Source organism: Urocitellus parryii, chromosome 10 (assembly GCF_045843805.1).
Source record: "Urocitellus parryii isolate mUroPar1 chromosome 10, mUroPar1.hap1, whole genome shotgun sequence".
Lineage (NCBI taxonomy): Eukaryota > Metazoa > Chordata > Mammalia > Rodentia > Sciuridae > Urocitellus > Urocitellus parryii.
Window position 1 is genome coordinate 83,348,945 of NC_135540.1, and position 21,342 is coordinate 83,370,286.

The 21,342-nt window shown below is 40.8% G+C and overlaps 1 protein-coding gene across 1 annotated transcript in view; it reads right to left on the bottom strand.

Annotated features, from left to right (window-relative positions):
* The window catches only part of Fras1 (Fraser extracellular matrix complex subunit 1), a 267,670-nt gene that overhangs the window by 157,667 nt on the left and 88,661 nt on the right, over nucleotides 1-21,342 (bottom strand). The window contains exons 20-21 of the mRNA XM_026403132.2: nucleotides 2,799-2,951; nucleotides 2,448-2,594 (exon numbers count right to left, since the gene is read on the bottom strand). Of these exons, the coding sequence (XP_026258917.2) occupies nucleotides 2,448-2,594; nucleotides 2,799-2,951 (300 nt within the window). The remainder of the gene's footprint in view (nucleotides 1-2,447; nucleotides 2,595-2,798; nucleotides 2,952-21,342) is intronic.

The window sequence follows — 21,342 nt, forward strand, 5'->3', positions numbered from 1 at the left end:
CATACTCCAAAAGTAAATCTTTGTAATTGGTAAAAGAAATGTCCCTAAATTAAAGATGGCCACCCACTTCTGCTTGAACACTCTGCTGGCTCCAGTTCTGTCTGGAGCAATATCCAAGTGGGAAATGACAGTTAATTAAACCTCTGAAGGTTAACTAAACCTCTGAAGGTTAACTGTGTAAATGAGGGATTGTTCTCTGTTGCTCCATGGAGGGCTGTGAAAAGCCATCTTTATCTTTTCATGGGGTGCAATGTTTGATGGGGTAATTCTAGAGTCCTTGAGCTCCAAAGCACTACAGTTTTAAGGACTGAGAACCTTTTTTTTTATTATTGCTTTTAATATATATATATATATATATATATATATATATATATATATATTTTTAGTAGTTCATGGACCTTTATTTTATTCACTTATTTATATGTGGTGCTGAGAATCAAACCCAGAGCCTCACACATGTGAGGCAAGCGCTCTACCTCTGAGCCACAACCCCAGCCCCTTATTATTGCTTTTTTATAGTTTCTATCTCAACCTTGTCACCCTTAAAACTTTAGAGCTCAGTTAACAATGCACACTTTCTAAAGATTTCTGCAACTGAAATCTAGAAAGCTCTCCAGTCCTTACTTTCTTTAATAATATAGTTATCACTGCTTCACACAATTCTGATTACATTTCCTTAAAAGCCCTTTACTACACAATTTCTAAAATTGTCAGGGCCTATAATTGTCTATAATGGGGAGCATTACAAAGGAGCATTGTTGACTTCTAATTTTTTTTTACATAATAGAAACTCAAATATCTCAATTTGGGGCTTACTTGATCCAATCTTAGAAAGGGTGAAACTTAAGGACTAAAGTTAGGAGGTTCTTAATTCAACTGAAATAGTCTATGAAATCCTATTTACATGGTAGCATAAGCAAATGTGTTTATGCAGCGGCCACCCTGCAGGAAGGAAAACACTTCCCCAAAGAGAAATATTTTAATGCAATGCATTTTTGTCACCTATACTTCATACAAGGGATTCTATTTTTTCTCTCGAACTTCTGTTTCTGTGAGTCTGTTGCTGGGAAGATCCTCATAAATCTAAGTCACCATTTCTCCACCAACACGCTCTTGCTCTTGGATAGAAAGCACAAGTATTTTATTCCTGTCTCCTGCATTATAGAATCTACAGATTCCAGCGGATGGTTGATATATAACAAGCAAAGTTTTTGTTTCAAAAGTAAAGAAATCTTCTCATTGTTTGAAAAAGAGTTCTATCTCTGGTATCTCAACAGATGATGATGCAAAAGTGTGAGTTTCATACATAACTTCATTTCAAATGCAAATGCACGCAAGCATCTAAATAAACTAACATTGGTATTTATCCTTCTATCTCTATCCATATAAATAACTTTATTAAATTATTTGCCTCATCCCAGATGGTGTTGATAATGGTGATGACGACCATGACAAACAGTAACAACAATAGTTAGTCTGCATAGATCTGGTTCCCTGCTGGGGTCTGTGTTAACTGCAACAACATTGGAGTGTAGATACTGTTCAAATCCCCTTTTCACAGAAAAAGAAACTAAGGAACTACAATTAACTGACTTGTCACAGAGTGGGCATTTAGGATTTGAACTTTCGTCTCCTGATTCCAGAGCCCGCTCTCCTAGCTACTAGTCTACACTGCCTTTAATATGGTACTTCCCAGAACATGAAATTGAAATATCACCACTGTATTTGTTCACTGTCATTTTCAAAAGTATAACAATTTTTTAAAATGACACTTTAGTGATTGAAATAAAGTAAGCTGCCCTGGCCTATCACAAATGTTCCTTCATCTGTGAAGGATTTCCTAATTTTTTTCCCCATCCAGATTTGCCCTTTCCCTAATTTATTCTAACTCTTAGTTTGTTCTTTGTCCTCTTTGAATCAAAGTAATTAATCATATTCTAACTTATTTAGGATATAAGACATGCACATGAGTAGCTTTTATGCAAGATAAAATAACTATTTGGGCAGAAATGGAATGTTTTGTAACACATCGTCAATATTCAATAAATACACGTAGAAGACAAATTAAATCTAGACTCGTGCTCAATCCACGGACTGTGAATCAGAGTGAGCTCCATTCTCTGCCCAGGATCAAACAACTGGATTTATGGGAGAAACCATAAAGAGGAGATAGACTAGCATTTTTATTTTTCTAATGAGGTAACCGAAAAAGAGAAGTAACCTGCCTAAAATCACGTAGCTGATACTCAGAGAGGACAGTGCTTTCAGTGAGACTAAAATCTGAGTTATAGTCTTCTAAGAGTATCCATGTTGCCTTTTAGATGAGCTTTTTTCCTTTTAGAAAAATGAAGGCTGCCAGGAGAGAAGATGGTAGTAGGAACCTCACAATTTCTTCTCATGGGCCCAGAAGGGTAGGAGAGGGGAGAAGGTTCATTTAAAACACCTACGCTGGCAAGCATGGTTGTCATCGAGATGGTGCCCAGGGAAGCAAGTGGTGCTGCAGGTGCCAATGTGGGTCAGAACGAGGTTGGCGTCACACGAGGAGCAAGAGAAAGGTCCTCCGCCCTGGCAGGTTCTGCAGGACGAGTGGCATTCTGCAGAGAAACAAACAGAAACCATGAAGCCAGGCTGACTTCCAAGGCAGCATTGCAAGTGCTGGTTATAACAAGGCCCCCACTTGGAGCACATTCGCTGGTCTGGCTCACAGTCCATGCACATATGCTCCTCTCTTCTTCAGGAAGCTCAAGCCCTCTCAGCAACTGCCCCCAGGAGAACCTCCTGAGTCAGCACTTACTCACTTTTACAAGCTCCCCTCTCTGCGTAGTATCCAGAAGGGCAGTCAGGAACACAGTGGTCCCCTAGCAGCAGGTATCGGGCATTCTGGCACCTCAGGCAGATGCTCCCAGTGTCCTGGAGATCAGCTACACAGTGCTGGCACAGGGGATGGCAGTCTGGAGAGGGCAGGGAACAGAGAGAAGGCAGGGGTACTCATGAGTACAGCCTAATCACTACACTGGAGGGCAGAGGGATTTCAATTTCCAGCACTGCAGCACAGAGAGCCGGAGAGTAGCCCAAAGGCAGCGTATGTCAGTAAAGCAGAAGCTTGGGACCTGTACAGATTGTGTGTTTGAGGTTTTTAGCAAATGGCTAGGCCCAGCACAGCAATTGCGTTTTCATCTCTTTCCAATTGAATGACCTTCAAGTACCAGGGAACATGTGATAGATACTTGCTGGGGGTGTAGACAGAACTGTCAGACCAACAGAAACAGCAGGCTCGGTACGCTCAACATCTCCCCTAAGGGCTGCATGCACTTGAGTATGTCCCCACTCTGTTCCCAGTCTGTGCTCCTGGTCATAGTGGGCTCCTGCACTTGGTCTTCCAGAGAGAGCATACCAGTCTCAGCCTTTGGGATGGGGGCAAGGCAGGTAGTACATAATGGACTGAGTCACTGGAAATTTTTAGTCTTTAGCTAGGTATAAAGTTATAAAGAAGGGTTGGGAGTTGAAAAAAAATCACTTTTATGACCTGATACATGATTCATAGCCTCTCTGTCAGGCCAGCTGTGATTAAAACTATAAAACAAATTATCTTGTGCAGCCAGCACTCTCTTGTTCTTGCTCATATAATAGTCATCCTCTAATAAAGAACTCGATTGTGCTCAGCTTTCATGGTGGGTGAAAATGTCCTCTGCTCTGCTTTCAAGTGGTGATTACCCTCTGAGTCTCGTTTACCATCCTTTATCCCAAAGGCAGAAGAAAACCCACAAATTCTGAATTATGCGCCTAAATGAAAAAGGAATAAAGATTTAGGAAAAGAAAAGTCAGAGTTCAGGATACAGAGCCTTCCCACCTTCCCGTGCAGGATGCAAAGAGCTTGCACTTGCTAATGCCCACCCAGGACCCAGAGTGTCACGAGCCAGCCATGGGCTGTGTGTGTGTGAGCTATGCGCATTTGAGCATATGAGGGGACTGGCCTGACATTACTGCCTGACGGAGCTGTGCGACATATGTGTGCTTTTCCTCTCACTCTGCCTATGATTCCACCCAGCACCTGAGATGGGTATGTCTTTCCAAGATGTCAGTCAATCTGCTGACCACAAGACATCACCAAGCAAGACTCCACCCTCCACCCTTCGAAACCCAATCCCTTGCCTTATTTGGGTAGAACTTTCTCGAATGTATTTTTCCCAATAAATAGTAGTTTTCGGGTGTGCCTGCTCTCTCTCTCGCTCCTTCCAGTGCTAGAGCTGACCCTTAGGTCACCGAGCCATCCTACCTGAGAAACTTATGTTCCTATGCTGTGTGGTTTCTTCACTATTTTCTTAGTTATTGATACAGACAGCTCCTTTGAACCCAGTTCCTATTGGTAGCACGGCCAGCTGGCAATACCAGAGGGTCCTGTTTCACCTCAAGGCCTTGGAGAGAGACACTGTGATTTTCAGCTAGATTTTCACCAAAAAAAATCCATGTCAGTAAAACAGATCACCTGCCCTGAGCCCTGTTGAAAACCAGTCTTTCTACCTGTACTCTTGGTGACACTTTCTCAACTACTAACCATCTAGACACATTTTCTGTACAATTCCAGCTCTCGCCCCCATCCCAGTGCCCACTTGTCCACAGGAGAACCCTTTCCCCAGAAACCCTTAAAGCCAGCCCAGAAGTTGAGCCAAGTGTTCCCCTGAAAAACAAGGACTCTCAATAGCACACAAACCAACAGCCCCTGACCTTTCGCTGAACCTTGGGTGTTTCAAATTACAAGCAGCTTTTTTGCCCATATCAGAAACAATTCATGATATCATAAGAACCAAATTAATCCTCATTATAGCTCTTCAGTAAATTATAAAGGAAATAATGACCGGATCCAGGGACATGTGAGAAGGGGGCTCTTCCCCTGCCTGGTACGTGGTTTCTACACATGCCAAGCTCTCTGTTCTTCTCTGTGTCTTCCTCCCAGAGCAGCAGCACAATCCTAGGTGTGCAAGGGGAAGTTCAAAAGCTCTGGGAAGTGAAGGTGAGAGTGTTTCATGATTACCTGGGAGAGTGGGGAAGTGCTAGGATGGAAATCTCCGAAACACTACCAGAGTCAAGGCTTTTTTATTTGAAAAGCTTTGGCCTCGTCCTCTTCAAACAAGCATGAATAGAGCTTTCTTGGCTCAGGCATGCAGCAACAAGATCTGCAGGTGTTTCGCTGCCTAACAACTAGCTGCATCTAACTGAAGCTCTCTCTAGTGTGCAATTAGAGAAATTTAAAAAAGAATAATCACCAAGGGGACATTTCGAAGAGAAAGTAAGCAAATCTCTGTAGTGTTTTGTGGGTATAATAAATAGATATTTATGGGTCTGCCTGATCCTGGGGCTCTCTAGAAGCTGCTGAAATGAGGAGTGTGATGTGTATTAATTACTTCTGAAGGAAGCGAGAATCGGGTGGGTCCTCCTCCCCACTCTCCCAGCTACTTCACTCAATTAGCACCTTCAATTCATTCCTTCCAACCTTAACAGCTATCTTTTCCCATTTTTTATTTCATTTTCTTCCATGTCTCAGGATTCCTCCATCTACATTTTTTGTGTGTGTGAACCCAGGGGCACTTAACCACTGAGCCACAATGTCAGCCCTTTTTAACATTTTATTTTGAGACAGGATCTTGTTAAGTTGCTGAGGCTGGCTTTGAACTTGTGAACCTCCTGCCTCAGGCTCCCAAGCCATTGGGATTACAGCCATGCACCACCACACCCAGCCCTGCATCTGCATTCTTGATCCAATTTTTCAACTTTATTCCACTTTTCCTCCCCCTTGCTTGCTTTTTCCTCAACAAACATGCTCTGCATTTCTTCCTGCCCCAGAACTTTTTGCTCTGCATACCCTGTCTCCTGCCTTCCTAACTCCCACTTCATTGTTACCTGCCTTTGGCCTCCAGAGTTCCAGCCTTCCTCAGCAAAATCCCTGTATCCTCTCCTAGCACATTTTACCCTGGTGATCATCTTGCGCTGAGTCCTCTTTCTCTACCTCTGACTGCCTGATGAATGTAGGGATTTCTCACAACCCTCAACTTCTATGCTAACTGAGTCTCCAGATGTATTTAACCAAAAATGCCTGGATTTAGGTGTAGAGCTTCCAGAAGCTAGTAGAAACAGCTCAAGAACTGTGGAGACCGAAACGACTTGGGGTCTCCACCTCCTTCTATGGCTCCCTGTCATAAGAAGACATCCATCAATCCCCTGACATATCACATTGCATGATAGAGTGAGTACCCAGAGGCAAAGGAGAAATCAATAAATGATGTCTGAAAATATAAAACCATGAACTGCAGCTGCCCAAAGCGTCACATTAATCCAAGTTAGTTTACAGTTCCAACTTACATGGGAGATCATAACTACTTGAGTTTGGAAAGTTGAACCCTCTCTTTTTGTTCGCTATCTGTAGGCATTCTGTGATTTAAAAAGTCATACCGAACACCAGATCTTCTAAATAAATTCACTCCGAAGCAACAACCTGAGTGGGTACTGCTTTCATCCACTCACGCAAACCTCCCTTCCTAATCCTGTCATACACAAGCCCTCCATGGAAGACCACTTAAATAAATATGCTTTGGAATCCTGTTCCAAAGGCTGGTTGACTGATTTTTATTAAACCAAGCCAAAAGGAGCAATAAATTCCTAAAACCTAGAAAACACCTTTGTCTTCAGAGGCTCGAAGTCAAAATCTCTTTGTTGGAAAGAATTCCTTGGGAGATCTCAAAATGAGTAATAACTCACAGGAAAAGAAGCCAGAAATCAGAGCAACAAGAGCTCGAGGATTAATACCAGTGTTCTGACTTACAACCAGAAAAGTACCGTTCCCTGGGGCAACTCCAGAACTCAGGCATGACAGGCTACAAGTGGCCAGTCCCTTGGGTACCACCTGCGAGCAGGATTCTGGCTCCAGCCTGGGCCACTGTGATCTACAGAGGAAAACTGAGCAGAGTTCAAACAGGGATCTTGGGTTAGTATTTTTCTGACTGTAAAGTAGTCCATGGAAGAAAATAGAAAAAAATCTTTACACATTATAAATAAGCATGAAAATCACCCTAGGAATGCCTTTCAGAGCCAGTAACTACTAACATTGGCACTTTTTCTTTTAGTTTTTTCTCTACATATTTTACATATACAGATTTTCACACTGGTGAGATTATATTAAATGTGAGCATGTAGCTCTTTTTTTATATACTCAATACCCATTTTTATATACTCAATATACTCACTAGCATTTCTACCTATCTTTAGAGACTCTTTGTAAACAGGACCTACTTGATATTTCAGCATCGAGGAAACAACCAAAAATGCTTTTTTTTTCTTATAGTTTGAACATTTACTTCCAATTTGTCTTCAATTTCTAATTAAGTCTATGGTAAAATCTTTGTGCATAAATCTTTGTCTGCACTCCACATTATTTCCTAAAGGACAATGTTGAAATAGTGTAATTCACAGTATCATTATAGTTTATTTACATTTACTGAGTTCTGAATACATATTAAGCACTCTACTAATTACTATAAGTGCATAATCTTATCTGAAGAGATGAAGTAGACAATCTCATCATTCCTACTTTACAAATGAGAAACTGAGGCTCTGGGAGTTTAAAAGTCCCTTGCTCATATGTCACATCCAGATCAACTCTGGTGTATATACTTTTAACCACCATGGGAATGAAAAACAAGACAAAATTCTTAATATGTGTCAAAAAAATTCTTTCCAGAAAGTTTGTATCAATTTATATTTCCCAGAACCATTTATGAGACTGTTTCATCATACCTTCAACAGAACCAAAAAATTTAAAATAGTAAAACCAATCTTGACTAATTTGGTTGGTGATAATTGGTGTTATGTTGTTTTTATTTGTGTGTGTTTTTTTAAGTGAGGATGAGCATTTAAAAAGTCTTTTTCTTTCAAACTACGATATTGAGATTACTACTTTACTTACAGGGTATTCAGGATGGTGGGAGGGGGAGAAATGACCCTGCAGACATCATTGTAATTGAGTAGTTAATAGGTATGCCCAATAATAATCTGAAATATCAATATCAGTGATTTCTTCCTCACCCACTGTGACTTTCCTGCATTGAACCAGGAATGTGGTATCATCATGTGCTTCTAGAGAAAGTCATCAAAATCAGACCTACAGAGATACCAGATTTTTGGCAAGGCTCATCACTCAATGGTAAAACACTTGCCTGGCCTGTTCGAGGCCTGGGTTCAATCCCCAGCACCATCTAAAAACAAACAAAAAGACAAAACAAAAAAAAATTTGTAGAGCCCAGGACACAGGTAAAGGAAGAAGGGGAGAAAGAAAGAAAGAAGGAAGGAAGAAAGGAAAAGGGGGGAGGGAAGGGGAGGAAGGAAAGAAAGAAGGAAGGAAAGAAAGGAAACCCAAATGTGCACTGGAGAACTAACAGAGCCAGGTCCCCTATCATATCAGCCCTATGTTATTCATCTCCCTATCCCACCCCACAAAAGGTTTTCCAGATGGAGAGAAAAAAGGAGCAGGGAGACCATTCATTTTTGCCCTGTCTCCTCTCCCACAGAATAGGTTTAGAGACAGCCCAGTGGAATATTGATCCAGTGTTCAGATGGACTTGGGCTGCACCTCTTTCCTTAAAGAGAGCTCTCTCCAACTTACGTTCATGGGCTTGAGTGTAGCTCAGTGGTAGAATAATTCCCTAACATGTGCAAAGCCCTGGGTTCAATCCCTGGCAATGCCAAAAAAAAAAAAAAAAGTCAAATTATGTCTGTGCCACCAGGGATGGAGATGTGGCACAGCAGGTTCAGCAATAAGAGAACACAGGGTAAACATGGAGGCATAGAAGTAGCTTGGCTATTACTATGGAATGCTATAGGGTGAGGACAGGAAGACATGGAAGTATATAAGAGAGGAACCAACTCAGTCCAGGAAACAGGGAAGACCTCCCAGGGGAAGCCAGGAGTGTGGGTTCTCTGCAAGAGCAACCAGGTAAGGGTGAGAGGTTTTGGAAAGGGTTCCAAAAAGAGGGAAATCTTTGATGAAAATCCAGTGACATGGGATGCCTTCAAGATCTGGGAAAATCCCAAAGAATGGGAAGTCTTCAAGGAAGGGAGAAAAAATTCATATATGGCAGGATCTTAAAGAATATAAAAGGAACCACTGAGGTCTTGGCTGGGTCAGGTTTGGAAGACCACAATAAGTCGAGAAAAGAAGTTTGGAATATATCCTAAAGGCAGTTAGGAATTTGTGTTTTGTATCCATCTGCTGAGGTTTCTGTGTTTTTCTTACAGATTTAAATGAGAAATCATATAAATGAGAGAAGACATAAAACCACAGCAGAAAACCAACAATCCAAAAAAACTCTGACATTCAGCTGCTGTCAACATGAAACGTTTGCGGGGGGATGGGATTAGGGTCCGTACTGTTTACTCCCCCCCTTTCCCTCTGTTCCATCTGCAGAAGCCCCTTCTTGGCAATTAACATCCCACAGCTGAACTGTTCTTAAGGGGTTTATGCTTGACTAGGCAGGTGAAGAATACTAATATAACACAAGTACATGAACACCACTGTAGAGGGGAGTGCGGGTCTCAAGGAGAACCTTGGGCAGGAAGAAAAGCACACCTCAGGTTATCTTCATGTCAGTTCCCAAAACTCTTTTAAAAAGGAAAACAAAGTAGAATGTGGCCAAATCAGTAGTACCTAGTAGGTAGCACTTACCTAATTGTCAAGTAAAAGGAAAACAATATCGGAATAAATACTAAGGAACTGGGGAGAATTTGGAGTCCCTTGAAAAGGTCAATGTGGGTGATACTGACTGGTTTCTATCCACTTCCAGCCAGGAGGAAAAAGGTGCTACCTGACTGTGTGTGTGACAATTTTCAAGTGTATTGTCAGTTACAATTTGAGATGATGAAGAGAGAAATATCCCAGTGGCCAGCCAAATGTATTAATTATACAGTCTAAATGCAATTAAGAGATGGTAGGAGTCCTGACTCAAGGCACTGCGGGAGGTGACATGGTGCCAGTGATGTTTGACACCAGTCACTTTACACTGCGGACATACTTTCTTAGACTAAGCTGATTTGGAGGCAACCCCTGAATTATTCTTGATAGGTGGTAACCTAATTCAGATCCTTGTTGGACTATGCTGTAGTAACACACCCATCAGAAATTGGCAGTATCTTCAGAGAGGCCAACAAACCCCAGAATGAATCCCCTGTCTACTCCATTCCTGTTCCTGCCCAAAGGTGATGATTTGAAACAATTTCCCAGGACACACTACAGAAAGTTTATACCATTGCTGCTTAATCTTTACCAGGATTGCAGTTACTAAAATAGGGGAAGTGAGTTTCCAACCCACCAATCTAGCAGCCTCTGCAAGGATTAGTGTCCCATCCTAAAATCCCCATCTGTGCAGTGAGGCATTTACATCTGATCTTCCTGTCTGTAATAAAAAAAAAAAAAATAGGAGGTTGGCCTCTAATATGTCTACATGGTGAGTGTGCATCCATTAATTGCTGAAGAAAGTGCCAATTCTGGAGGTCATCTCAGATTTCCTCCCAGTGCCACTCAGTAAGTAAATTCTTTCTTGTCACTACTGCAATTACAATGGTGAATCTTTACATATGACTCATTAAGGGTGACAAGGAAAGTAGAGAGACACAGGGTACCTTTCTGTTTAGCCTGTTTCAAGTTACTGATGTCAATAAGCATTTGTGTTGTATGAGTGTGTGAGGGGGTGGAATTCCAATTGTTTGTGTATGTGCCTCCTTGTTAATAAATGCAGTGAATTCATACTCTAAACAAGCAAATTAATGAACACATTGCAAGGGAGCCTGGAAATGAATTTACTAGCTCCAGATAAAATAAATACAGTTCTTGTTTTAAGCATCAGAAGGTTCTATTTGTTTTGTAAATCTGCGCAGCATGCAGACATGCTAAAAATTTCAACAGATAAAAAATTAATATTTTGACTCGGCAGCTGCAACATCCCCTAATATGTCACCCTGCAGCTGTGAGGAAATTGCATGTGGTCATCGCTGTGTGATGCTTTCTTCAAATCACAAAGGCGCTGCTTCAAGGATCAGTGAGGATTACCCACAATCATGATGGATGGAAGCACACAGCAGTGAAATGACTTATTTCAGGTCTTTGGAGCAAAGTCAAAAAAGCTTGAAGATATTAAAGTAAATGTGTACTGTTGAAGCAATAGCTTTGGATTTGGGTTTTATGGGGCAGTGACTCCTTAGCTGATAAATAATGAGCTATAAAGATAAATTTAGACACACAGTGAGATTTTTAGTAATGTCCTGTCAGTCGATTAGGTTCCTGATGCAACTACATTCAGTGCATTTGGAAGTGGTTAAAATAATCAGCACTTGTAGCTGTTCTTCATGAGGTAAAAAGGAAACAATTTCATACTGAAACTCAGGCCCTTTATAAGATGTAGAATTTGGATTCTGATGCCTCCTTTAAAATCGATGGGATTCAACTTGTGAGATAAGTACAGAAAGGATCCAAAAATAACAAGTGGATGGCAGACGAGAATGAGGAATCTATTTCCTTTTCATCATTACTCTAGGCTCAGCTCACCCTTAAGCTCTTAGAAAGCATGTGTTCTTTTTCTTAGAGATTCTGAATTAGTGCAAAAACCATAAAACAAACAAAACAAAACCAACCAGCCACATAAGCAAACAAAACTTCCTTCTTTCAGTGCCTAAGGCCATTGCTTTACTCTTAGCAAACCAACCAAACAAAAAGCACCACAATAGACTGACCTTCATGTGAAAGGACATCGATTTCTATCCAGTATGCACAAACTCACCAATGTGTTGGGAAGGCTGCAGTAGGAGCCGAGAACACAGACCATTTGAAGAAGGTGGCAAGCAGCAGTGTCAAATATAAACACAAAGCTCTCAGTTTTGGTGCCAGATCACACCACCAACAAGGGGACATGAGCACACACCTGCTTGTGGATCTTGACACCTTGTATCCCATCTTTGTTTTACTTGTCTTAGCTTCAAAATAGAAAATGATTCACTTTATTAACACTTATGGCAAGTCAGCTGGGTAGGAGGCACTACAGATGATACTATGGAAGACCATACATTGAGTCAGACTCAGAACCTTCCCTTGACAGGTTCATGGAGGAATGACAAGAAAGAGGGCCTTAAACTTTGATGCTTTTTTGATAAATGCAAATGGTGCTAACTAAGGACATTCTTAGCACAGGGTACAGAGGAGGGGGGTAGTGTGGAGTGAGGAAGAGACTTAGCATGCTTGGAGCTCTGGACACTCACTTAGGGCCAAGGGAGACCAGAGGCCTTGGAAAGCAGGGTGAGGAATTTACAATTCATTTGGTAGGCAATGGGAAGCCATTAAAATGTTTTGAGCATTAAAAAGTGTTTTATAAGTCAAAGCCAATATTCAAGAAGAGTTACCCCTCATCTTGGGAAGAAGTCAGAGACTTTTAATAGGGAAGAGCCTTTTGGGGAAAAAAATTGAGGGTACTTTCTAGGAAAGATGAGCTTGGAGTTTTGCAGTAGAAACAGAGAAAAGGTAATATATCCAACAGCTATTGCATAGGTAGCATCTGCAAAATATGGCAGTGATTCGAATATGGAAAAGGGGTAGTTAGGAAGCAGCTGTAGCTAAGCAGTTTTGAATTGTGCTGATTTAAGGAAAGTGGGTGGAGAAGAAAAGGTGAGGTTTGTTTGCTTTATCATCGGATGTTACTCCTTGAAGCAAAACAAAACGAGAAATCAGACTTGTAGACTGAACATAAAGGGAGTGTGGGGAGTGCATGGGAAGGCCATGGTGGGCAAGACCACAAAGCGTCAAAAAGAGTAAATAAAATGACCAAGAAGCAGAGTCAGCCTGATGGAAACTGAGGCCTAGGACACAGCAGTCACATGGGTGCCTTTAAAGAAGCACTGTTTGGGTATAAAGCCCAGCTCTACTGCTTACTGGCTACAAGCTGGGGTAGATGGGTTAATATCATTAACCCCAGTCTCTGTGTTGTAAATGGAGATGCTATAAGACTGATCTCCTGGGGTTGCAACAAGGAGTATATGAGATAATGTATGTATACAGATGGCACACAGTAAGTGTTCAATAAACATTTATTATTCTCTACCTGTACTGGGCCCCATCAGAACCAACATTAATACTGATGATCATTGTGTGGGTCAGCTTTTCAACAGTGTGGCCAAAATACCTGACAAAAATAATTTAGAGGAGGAAAAGTCTACTTTGAGCTCACAGTTTCAGAGAGATTTAGTCCAAGGTCTAAATCCACTTCATTGCTCTGGGCCACGGGGAGGCAGAACATCATGGTGGAAGGTCATAAAAGAGGGAATCTCATGACAACCAGGAAGCAGAGAGACAGGGGAAGGGGTTGCAGGGAAGATGAGCCCTTCCAGGGAATTGCCCCACGAGTGACCCACCTACTCCAGCTACACTTTATCTGCCTACAGTTATTGCCCAGGGAGCCCATTCAAACTAGGATGGACTGATAAGGTTACAGTGCTCACAATCCAATCATTTCACCTCTGAATATTCCTGTATTAACATAAGAGTTGGTGGGGGGGGGCCTCATATCCACACCATAACAATCATGCTTGCAACTAAGTCACTGTTTTTTGACCACTACAAGTAAACCACAGAGATTTACATGAGTGTAAGAAAAGTAAGTTAGCGTAGCCTTAGAGTTCTATTGCCTTTGGTACTGACAAGGATAAGCTATGTTTAAATCCATCTGTGTTCCATTAACACAGACCTGCAAAAACATTCCCTGAAATCTGGGTCTGGCTCACAGTTCCCACAAAGACATCAGCGACCCTGACTTCACTGGGAGCCTTGTGGATGCAGAGCTTGTAAGTAAGCTTTCTGTGATTACTACAGCTGGACAAGGTATGTTTAGCAAAAGTCGCATGAAGGAGAAAATACCTGTTGCTGTTGTGATTCTTTTTTTTTTCCTTTTTTAAATATAGAAAGGCCTCAATTTAAGCATGGATCATGTTTTTGTTTTTGTTTTCTGAAAGGAAAAGCTCAAAGAAAAGAAATGTCTTGAAATCTTCAATCATCCATCAGTAGACAGTGTGATCACTTAAATAAAACACAAATAGAGACAGGAAGAGAAAATCATTAAAAATTTTGGAGAGAGATTGGTTATGCAATTCATAGTTCAAGCAATAGGAGATATGGTGACATGATGAGAAATAAGAAAAGAAAGTGCATTACCAAAAAGAAGATAAGGAAAATAAAGAAGCAAGTGTTTAAAAAAAATAGAAAGCACAAGAAAATTGAAAAAATATATTTAGAAGAATAGGAATGGAATGAAGAGGAAAAAGAAGAGATAAGAACCAAAATACGATTTGCACTGAGAAGAAAGAGGTCCTGGATCGAATTAGTATGCATTAGAAAGGGACTAGATGAGACATTGGGAAACTGATTTGAGTCATTTGTTCTACCTGACATTTCTCAAACACCACCTATGTGCTAGTTAGGCACTGCACTGAGCTTTTAATTCTCCAGTCAACAAAAATGGGAATTATCTAGTATTCCCAATTCTGCAAGAAGCTTTCTTGGGATGATCAAATGAATAAGAAGTTAAGCAAATTCTTTGAAAAGTATAAATCCACACACCATTCTTACTATTAACAATAACATGGAAAACTAAGCTATAGTATTGGAAGTCATGTTTAACCTATCCTGGACCAAGCAAAAAAATCATCTCTTACTCATTATCAACCAGATAAAATGGTCAATTAAATTAAGTTACATAAACATAACTGAACAGCATTTAGCCACAAAAAATGAGAATTATGTGGATACTTCTAGTATTGTCAACACATATTATGTTGCACATTTTAACATGCAAATTAATGTGATAGTTAAGAGAAAAAGAACAAAGAATTACATAGTTGTTGACTACAACTATAAAACTGCAGGTATACACTCCTTTAAAACATTAAAATAAATGTGGAATGATATAACTTATCAAACTTATATTATATGTGTTAAAATTTTTCTTTAAAGTTGATCATTTAATAAGGATAATATACTACAAGAACACAGGAACATGATAGTGTATACCTCATTCAAGAGACTAGCAAGTTCTTGCAACTTTTCTTGATAGCACTTCTCCAAGTTCCCTTATTCGTCATACCAGACCCTGTCAATCCACTAACCAAAAAAATCATTCCTGAGCTCCTATTGTGTGTTCTCAGTTGTTCTATAACATCATGGAGTACCACAAGTGATTAAGTATGTGCATTCTGGATGCACTCTCTAGGTTCAACTCTTGGTTATATCAATTGCAACTTCAGTAATTTTGAGCCAATTATTTAACTCTCTGCATTTCAGTTTCTTTAATGTAAAGCAGTTAAAGGATTAGTAGCCGCCTTAGAGGATCACTGTGACTGTTCATTGGCAAAATACATTTGGAGCAATCAGCACAACACTTTACATACTAAGTCCCCACAACCATCACCTATTATTAGATCCAATACTGAGTGCCAGGTAACTGGTAGAAACCAGTAGCATACCAGGAATTAGACATGGAAGATGCCAAGAAAAGGCTGGTTTAGAAGGGAAGAAATCTCTGGGGGATGGATTTTGATAATCAAAAGAAAGCAATTACCACTACATGTTTAAGGTTCATGCCTCTTTCTTTCTTTTTCATTTGCAACTGCAAGGCCAACCCATCTCCCCACATGGTAGAAGCTGCTACAGAACAGATCTGGCTCTCATTGGCTCACCCAGGGCTCCTTCCCAGATTCTCAACTATGTTCAACTTGAACTGCACCCTGCCCCCACCCTGCCACATTACTCAGTGTGGCAGTTGTTATCAGCTTATTCAAATGAATATCTGTTGCTCTTTTAATCTGTGAACTTCTTTTTCACCAAAAAATTTTAGGACCCTTCTTTTAAAAATTATGACAATAAATGGAGAAAATCATGGAAAGAACTCAAAAGTGTTTTTTTTTTAAATTGGTTTGGAAGAAAAATGTTGACAGTTATGTTCCTCAGGAAGCAAAAGGGTAGAAAATGTGCATCTCTTTGGGTGACCCCTCTGCCAGTCCACACAGAAAGGAAGGAGGGAGTGAGGGGAAAAAGAGGAGAGAGGGAAGGAGGGGAAAGGGGGCCTATGGCATACAGGATATTAATCTCATTTTATCTTTAGTACCAAATATAATTCAAAACACTAACACCGGTTAGTCCAGGGGTTTTTCCAAAGATCATTCTGTAAGCCATTGTTTAGCCCCGTGAAAGGCTACAAAAAAAGTAGAAGAGGGTTTTGTTTTGTTTTTTTAAAGAGAGAGAGAGAGAGAGAGAGAGAGAATTTTAATATTTATTAATTTTTTTTAGTTTTTGGCGGATACACATCTTTGTTTATATGTGGTGCTGAGGATCGAACCCGGGCCGCATGCATGCCAGGTGAGTGCGCTACCGCTTGGGCCACATCCCCAGCCCAGGAGAAGGTTTTTAATGGAATATTGGGGAAATGATGTCCAGGCCATCATATCATATCAATTCACAATGAACACATGCAATTATAAAGTTCTAAGAAATACTGGAATAATGAAAGTCTATTAACTTTAATTAACCAAAATGCCTGATCAAATAAATATGAGAACTTATTTTTTTTCCCCAAGAGTCTTTGTTGTATGGAACACCTGTAACTGTTGCTTAGACCCTGAATTCCACGGAACACAAGATGAAATACCATCAAAGTCATATTTCTTTACTGAAACTTGTTTTCTTTTGCTTATAATCCCATATGGATGGTGAAACATGAAAAAATTCCCGCTGAAACAAAATCACTTTTAATCCCTCAGAATTCCCCCATTCTAACAAATCAGTGATTTTAATTTTTCCAGTCTTCCCCTCTGCAATATTGTTCTCTCAGAATTATTACCTTTTCCCACAAGAACTAAAATGTATAGCCATCCCATTAGGCATCCAGAGAGCCCAAGATATTATTATTTTTTTTAATGCATCTGCATTTGACATTTCCCCCTCAGGTTTTTATCTGTGTTTTCTTTTTAATTTCACCCACTTCTATGAACAGGAGAAAGCTTTTAGCTACAAATGATAAATGGATAAAGCACCCCAGGCTTTGGAAATTTTTGATAATGTTGAGATGTGGGAGAAAAAAAAAATCTATGAAGAAAAACCCTTGCTCTCCATAGCACTTAACCATGTCTATCTCAATGTTATGCACTCCTGCCTCTCACCCCAGTTCATTTATCTTTGTTGAAAACCCTCAGCCCAGGCCTAAATCTCACTAACCATATATTTTCTTTGATAGACTTAGAGGAAAAAAATCCCAAACATATGACATCTCCATATGTGAGAACACATTGAGGTTATTGGACCTGTTCCCAGGATGTGTTTACTCTTGTCTGTGTGATAGATTAGATGTAATTTTCTTTTTTAAACAGCTAAGTGTGATTAAGAGGTCTCCAATGATGATCTGGGGTACAGCTCAGATAGTGAATAAGTCCCGCAGGTAAATCCCACCACCCTGTAAGGCTCACCATAGAGCAGAGAGACCCTCCAATGAGCTAGGACTTCTCAAGGACACTGAAGGACGCTCCACTAATGACACGGCCCAGGGTGGATGACCCCCCATTCTGTCATCGCATAGCTCCTCCTGACACCTTCCTGAGTTTAGATAAAACTCATCTAAACATTCCACGAGGTTAACTACAACCCAAATAAGGCAACACTTCAGTTTAAAAAATAGAATTCCAGGAGGAAGGTTCAGGGTCAACTTAAGATAGGAGACAAGTTCCTGGTGGCTGCAAGAAGAAACCGATTCACTCGTCCCTTCAGTCTGCTCCTGAACAGCTGCCCCAGGAAGTCCAACTGTCACCCCAAGTTCAACTTGTCTAAATTCAAACACACAGTCTTCCTCACTCTGTGTTACACCTATTCCTACCTGTGGTACATCTATCTACTCCCATCCCTTGAATTTCTATGACCTGAAACCTGGGAACCATCTATAAAGAACCCTCTTCCATTATCATCAGGTCTGAAAGAAATTGCCACTCTTGGTTATTTCTGCCCACAAAGCAGCAAACAGGTACAGATTAACCTAGAGTCACAGCCAACGAAGCAGGACTCCCTCCCTTCATTTCCTCAGCAGCTCATTCAATGAAGAGCTTCATCTCTCATGTGGATTCCGCAACTACTTCCCAATGGTGGTTCTGTCCTAGTCTCATCTCCCAAGACGTCTTCCACAGATCTTTCACTTGCACCATGACACTCCCTGCTTAAAGCCTTTGAGAGATAATCTCACTACTGCCTGGATAACAGAGAATGTTCTTAAACTGAGTAGAGCCTTGCTGCTCTGCCCTGCTTCTCTCCACTTCAAGTCTCACGCTTCCCACACCCAGGACTGACATTCTACTTAAGTCTTCATGGATGACTAAGTAGGTATCTTCTTTGGAATTGCTGGATTGCTCTATTCTTCAAAACTTCATGCTCCTCTAATTCTTACCTTTCAAAATCCTATCAGTTGTGACATGCTCCAGAGAGCCTTCACACCCCCTTATACAGACATTCTAGTCTGGGTTGGGGTCCTGTCTTGCAGGTTTATCAAGGATCCTGTACCGTGGACACAGTACCACAGCAACATCATACTAATCAATACCCTCCTCTCTTATGGGCACTGTGTCCTCCACAAATCTGTGTGTTGAAGTCCTAAAACTCAGAACCTTTGAATGTCATCACGGCTGGATATAGGACCACCAAAGAGATAATTAAGTTAAAATAAGCCTCAGAGTCTGATCCTAATTCAATCTTATAAGAAAAGAGGCCAGCGGGGAGATCATGTGAGGAGGCAACAAGAGAACAACCATTTGCAAACTAAGGAGAGAGGCCTCAGGAGAAGCCAACCCTGCTGGCTTTGATCTTGGACGTCTGGTCTAGAAAAGCCAGGATTTCTTTTTTCCATCCCCTCATCAATTTTCTCAATAAATGTCTTCATCTCTCATGTGGATTCCTGCAACTACCTCCTAAGGTCTTTCCGCCCTCATCTCATCTTCCAAACCATCTTCCACAGATCTTTCTCTTAAGACACCCGGCCTCTGGTGTTTTGTTATATCAACCCTAGAAGACTAATATTCCTTCTGTCACTAAACTAAGTTTCTTGAATTAAAGTTCCATCTTTGTACCCCCAGAGCCTAGCACAGAGCTCAGCCTGCCATGGCACTTATGTTTAATAAATGCTCAATGAATTGGTAAAAGGATGAATGTGTTACAATGCTACAGATGAGTGAGAAGTGTTTAGAAAAGGCATATATTTAGTAAAAGAACAAGCCTTGGGCTCAATGCATTTCTCTAAAAGTAACAATTGAAATTACTACTCAAACTTCTCTATAACAAATACTATTCCACCAGTCTTCACCGAATAAATGATTCCCAAGCACCAGACGATGGCTATCTTATTTTAAAACATTTTTTAGTACACTTAATTCCCTTGACAGCCAGTCTTTGCCTTTCCTGCTCACATTAATGGGACCTGATCTTCTAAGACGAGGGACTCACAGAATCATTTAACTCAGTCCCATGATTCTAAAGGTCCCATATTAGCCTTAAAAAATTAATGCATTTCCTAACCACCTAATTTACTATCAAAGAGTGTTCTGGACATTGGCAGGAACAGAGCTCATTAAAAATTAAAATTTTCCAATATCCTTATATAAACATTTATTTATAAAATATGTCCCAGTATAAAATTTTTAGGGTCCACATGAAAATAGATTGGAAATAGAATAAGCCATCATTAAGGATGTAGCTTTGGTACTACCTTCTCCTTCTTCTCCCTGATGCAGATCTTTCCTTGTCCATCTTTCACACAGCTTGCAGATTTCTTGCCCATAACACTCCTTAAGGCAAGGAACAGTTTTCTGCAAAACTCTCAGAACCCTATCACCTATAAGATCAGTCCACACTATTTTGCCCAAAACTTTGGATTTTTTAATATTCTGGTTCCAATTTAAATTTTCCAACACTTTCATCTAATATGCTTTAATGCCAATCATGTTCTTCACTCTGGTTGGATGACTCACTGGCCATGAACATCCTTCTGGGCTTCAGCTTCTAGGCCTCTCTCCTGGAGGAATCAAAAAGCCCACTGACCTCCCTCTTACTGAATCCTTGCTCTTCTTCTCCTATGTGATGCCTTCCATGTCTTGTTGCATATCTTTCTATTGAACTCCTACAGCCTTTACTGCCTATAAATGTTACTGAACATACATTTCTTTATACGATTTGTTTTCTGAGTCTTTAGTTCATCTCCTTAAGAAGGCTGAAGGGTCTCTGTGCTCCCTCACACAGCAACCAAGTAACTTGTGGCTTGGTGGGTCCTCAATACTTAATTACTAATGTGTTTTAACCATGTGCTATGATTTTAATATGGTTTGGATCCCCCAAAGACCCTTTGTGATGGAAGCCTTGGTCCCCAGGGTGGTGCTACTGGGAAGTAGTAGAAGTTTGTTCCCTCTGACTTCCTGTTTAGTAATATAAGCTTTAACGTACACACATGACTTCACCATGATGTGATGCAGCTGAGAGAAGGGCCTTCACCAGAATGGAAGTGAAGCTAATGCCATGACCTCCAACCTTCAAAACTTGAAAATAAATAAACCTTTTCTATTTATAAGTTGGCTGCCTCAGGTATTTCACTGTAGTAACACAAAGCTGACTGACACACTGTATCAGGGTCTTCTCAGTTCTCATAACAGCTCCTCCGGTATATCGTAAAGTAAGACTCAGTAGCTAAATTCAAGCTTACAAATGATGATAACAGTCAACCCCTGCTATCATCAGATTCTCCCTTGGGAGGCAGACACCAATGTCTTCCCTTTGTCAACCTCCTAAGACAGACCTGACTACAATGAGCAACATGAGCAAGGAGACTCAGATCCTGAAGCTGGTAGGATTTCTGATTAGTCTTAAGCCTGGATTTCGAGATTCTACTTTTCATTGCCTCTAAATTGTTCCCAGTCTCTGTGATTGGGCTTTCCCTCTGAATCCTAGTATTTTTCAGCTACACTCCTACAACTTGACAGTTTTGAGTCTTCTTAGAGTTCAGAACTTAACCCCCAAGTCTAGTGTGAAGACCTTGCACAGAAAGGACTGGATCACCCAGGACCATGGTGTCACCAGCTACGCTGCCACTGACTCGCTTCCCTCTGCCCACCACCAGACTGTCATATCCAGACTGAATGTGCCTGCTGGACACTGTGACCTAGACAACTGGCCATGAGTCTGTCCTGCCCAAGGACAAGCCCTCCAGCACCCATTCTACCAGGTCCCAGCTTCCTCGCCTTTAC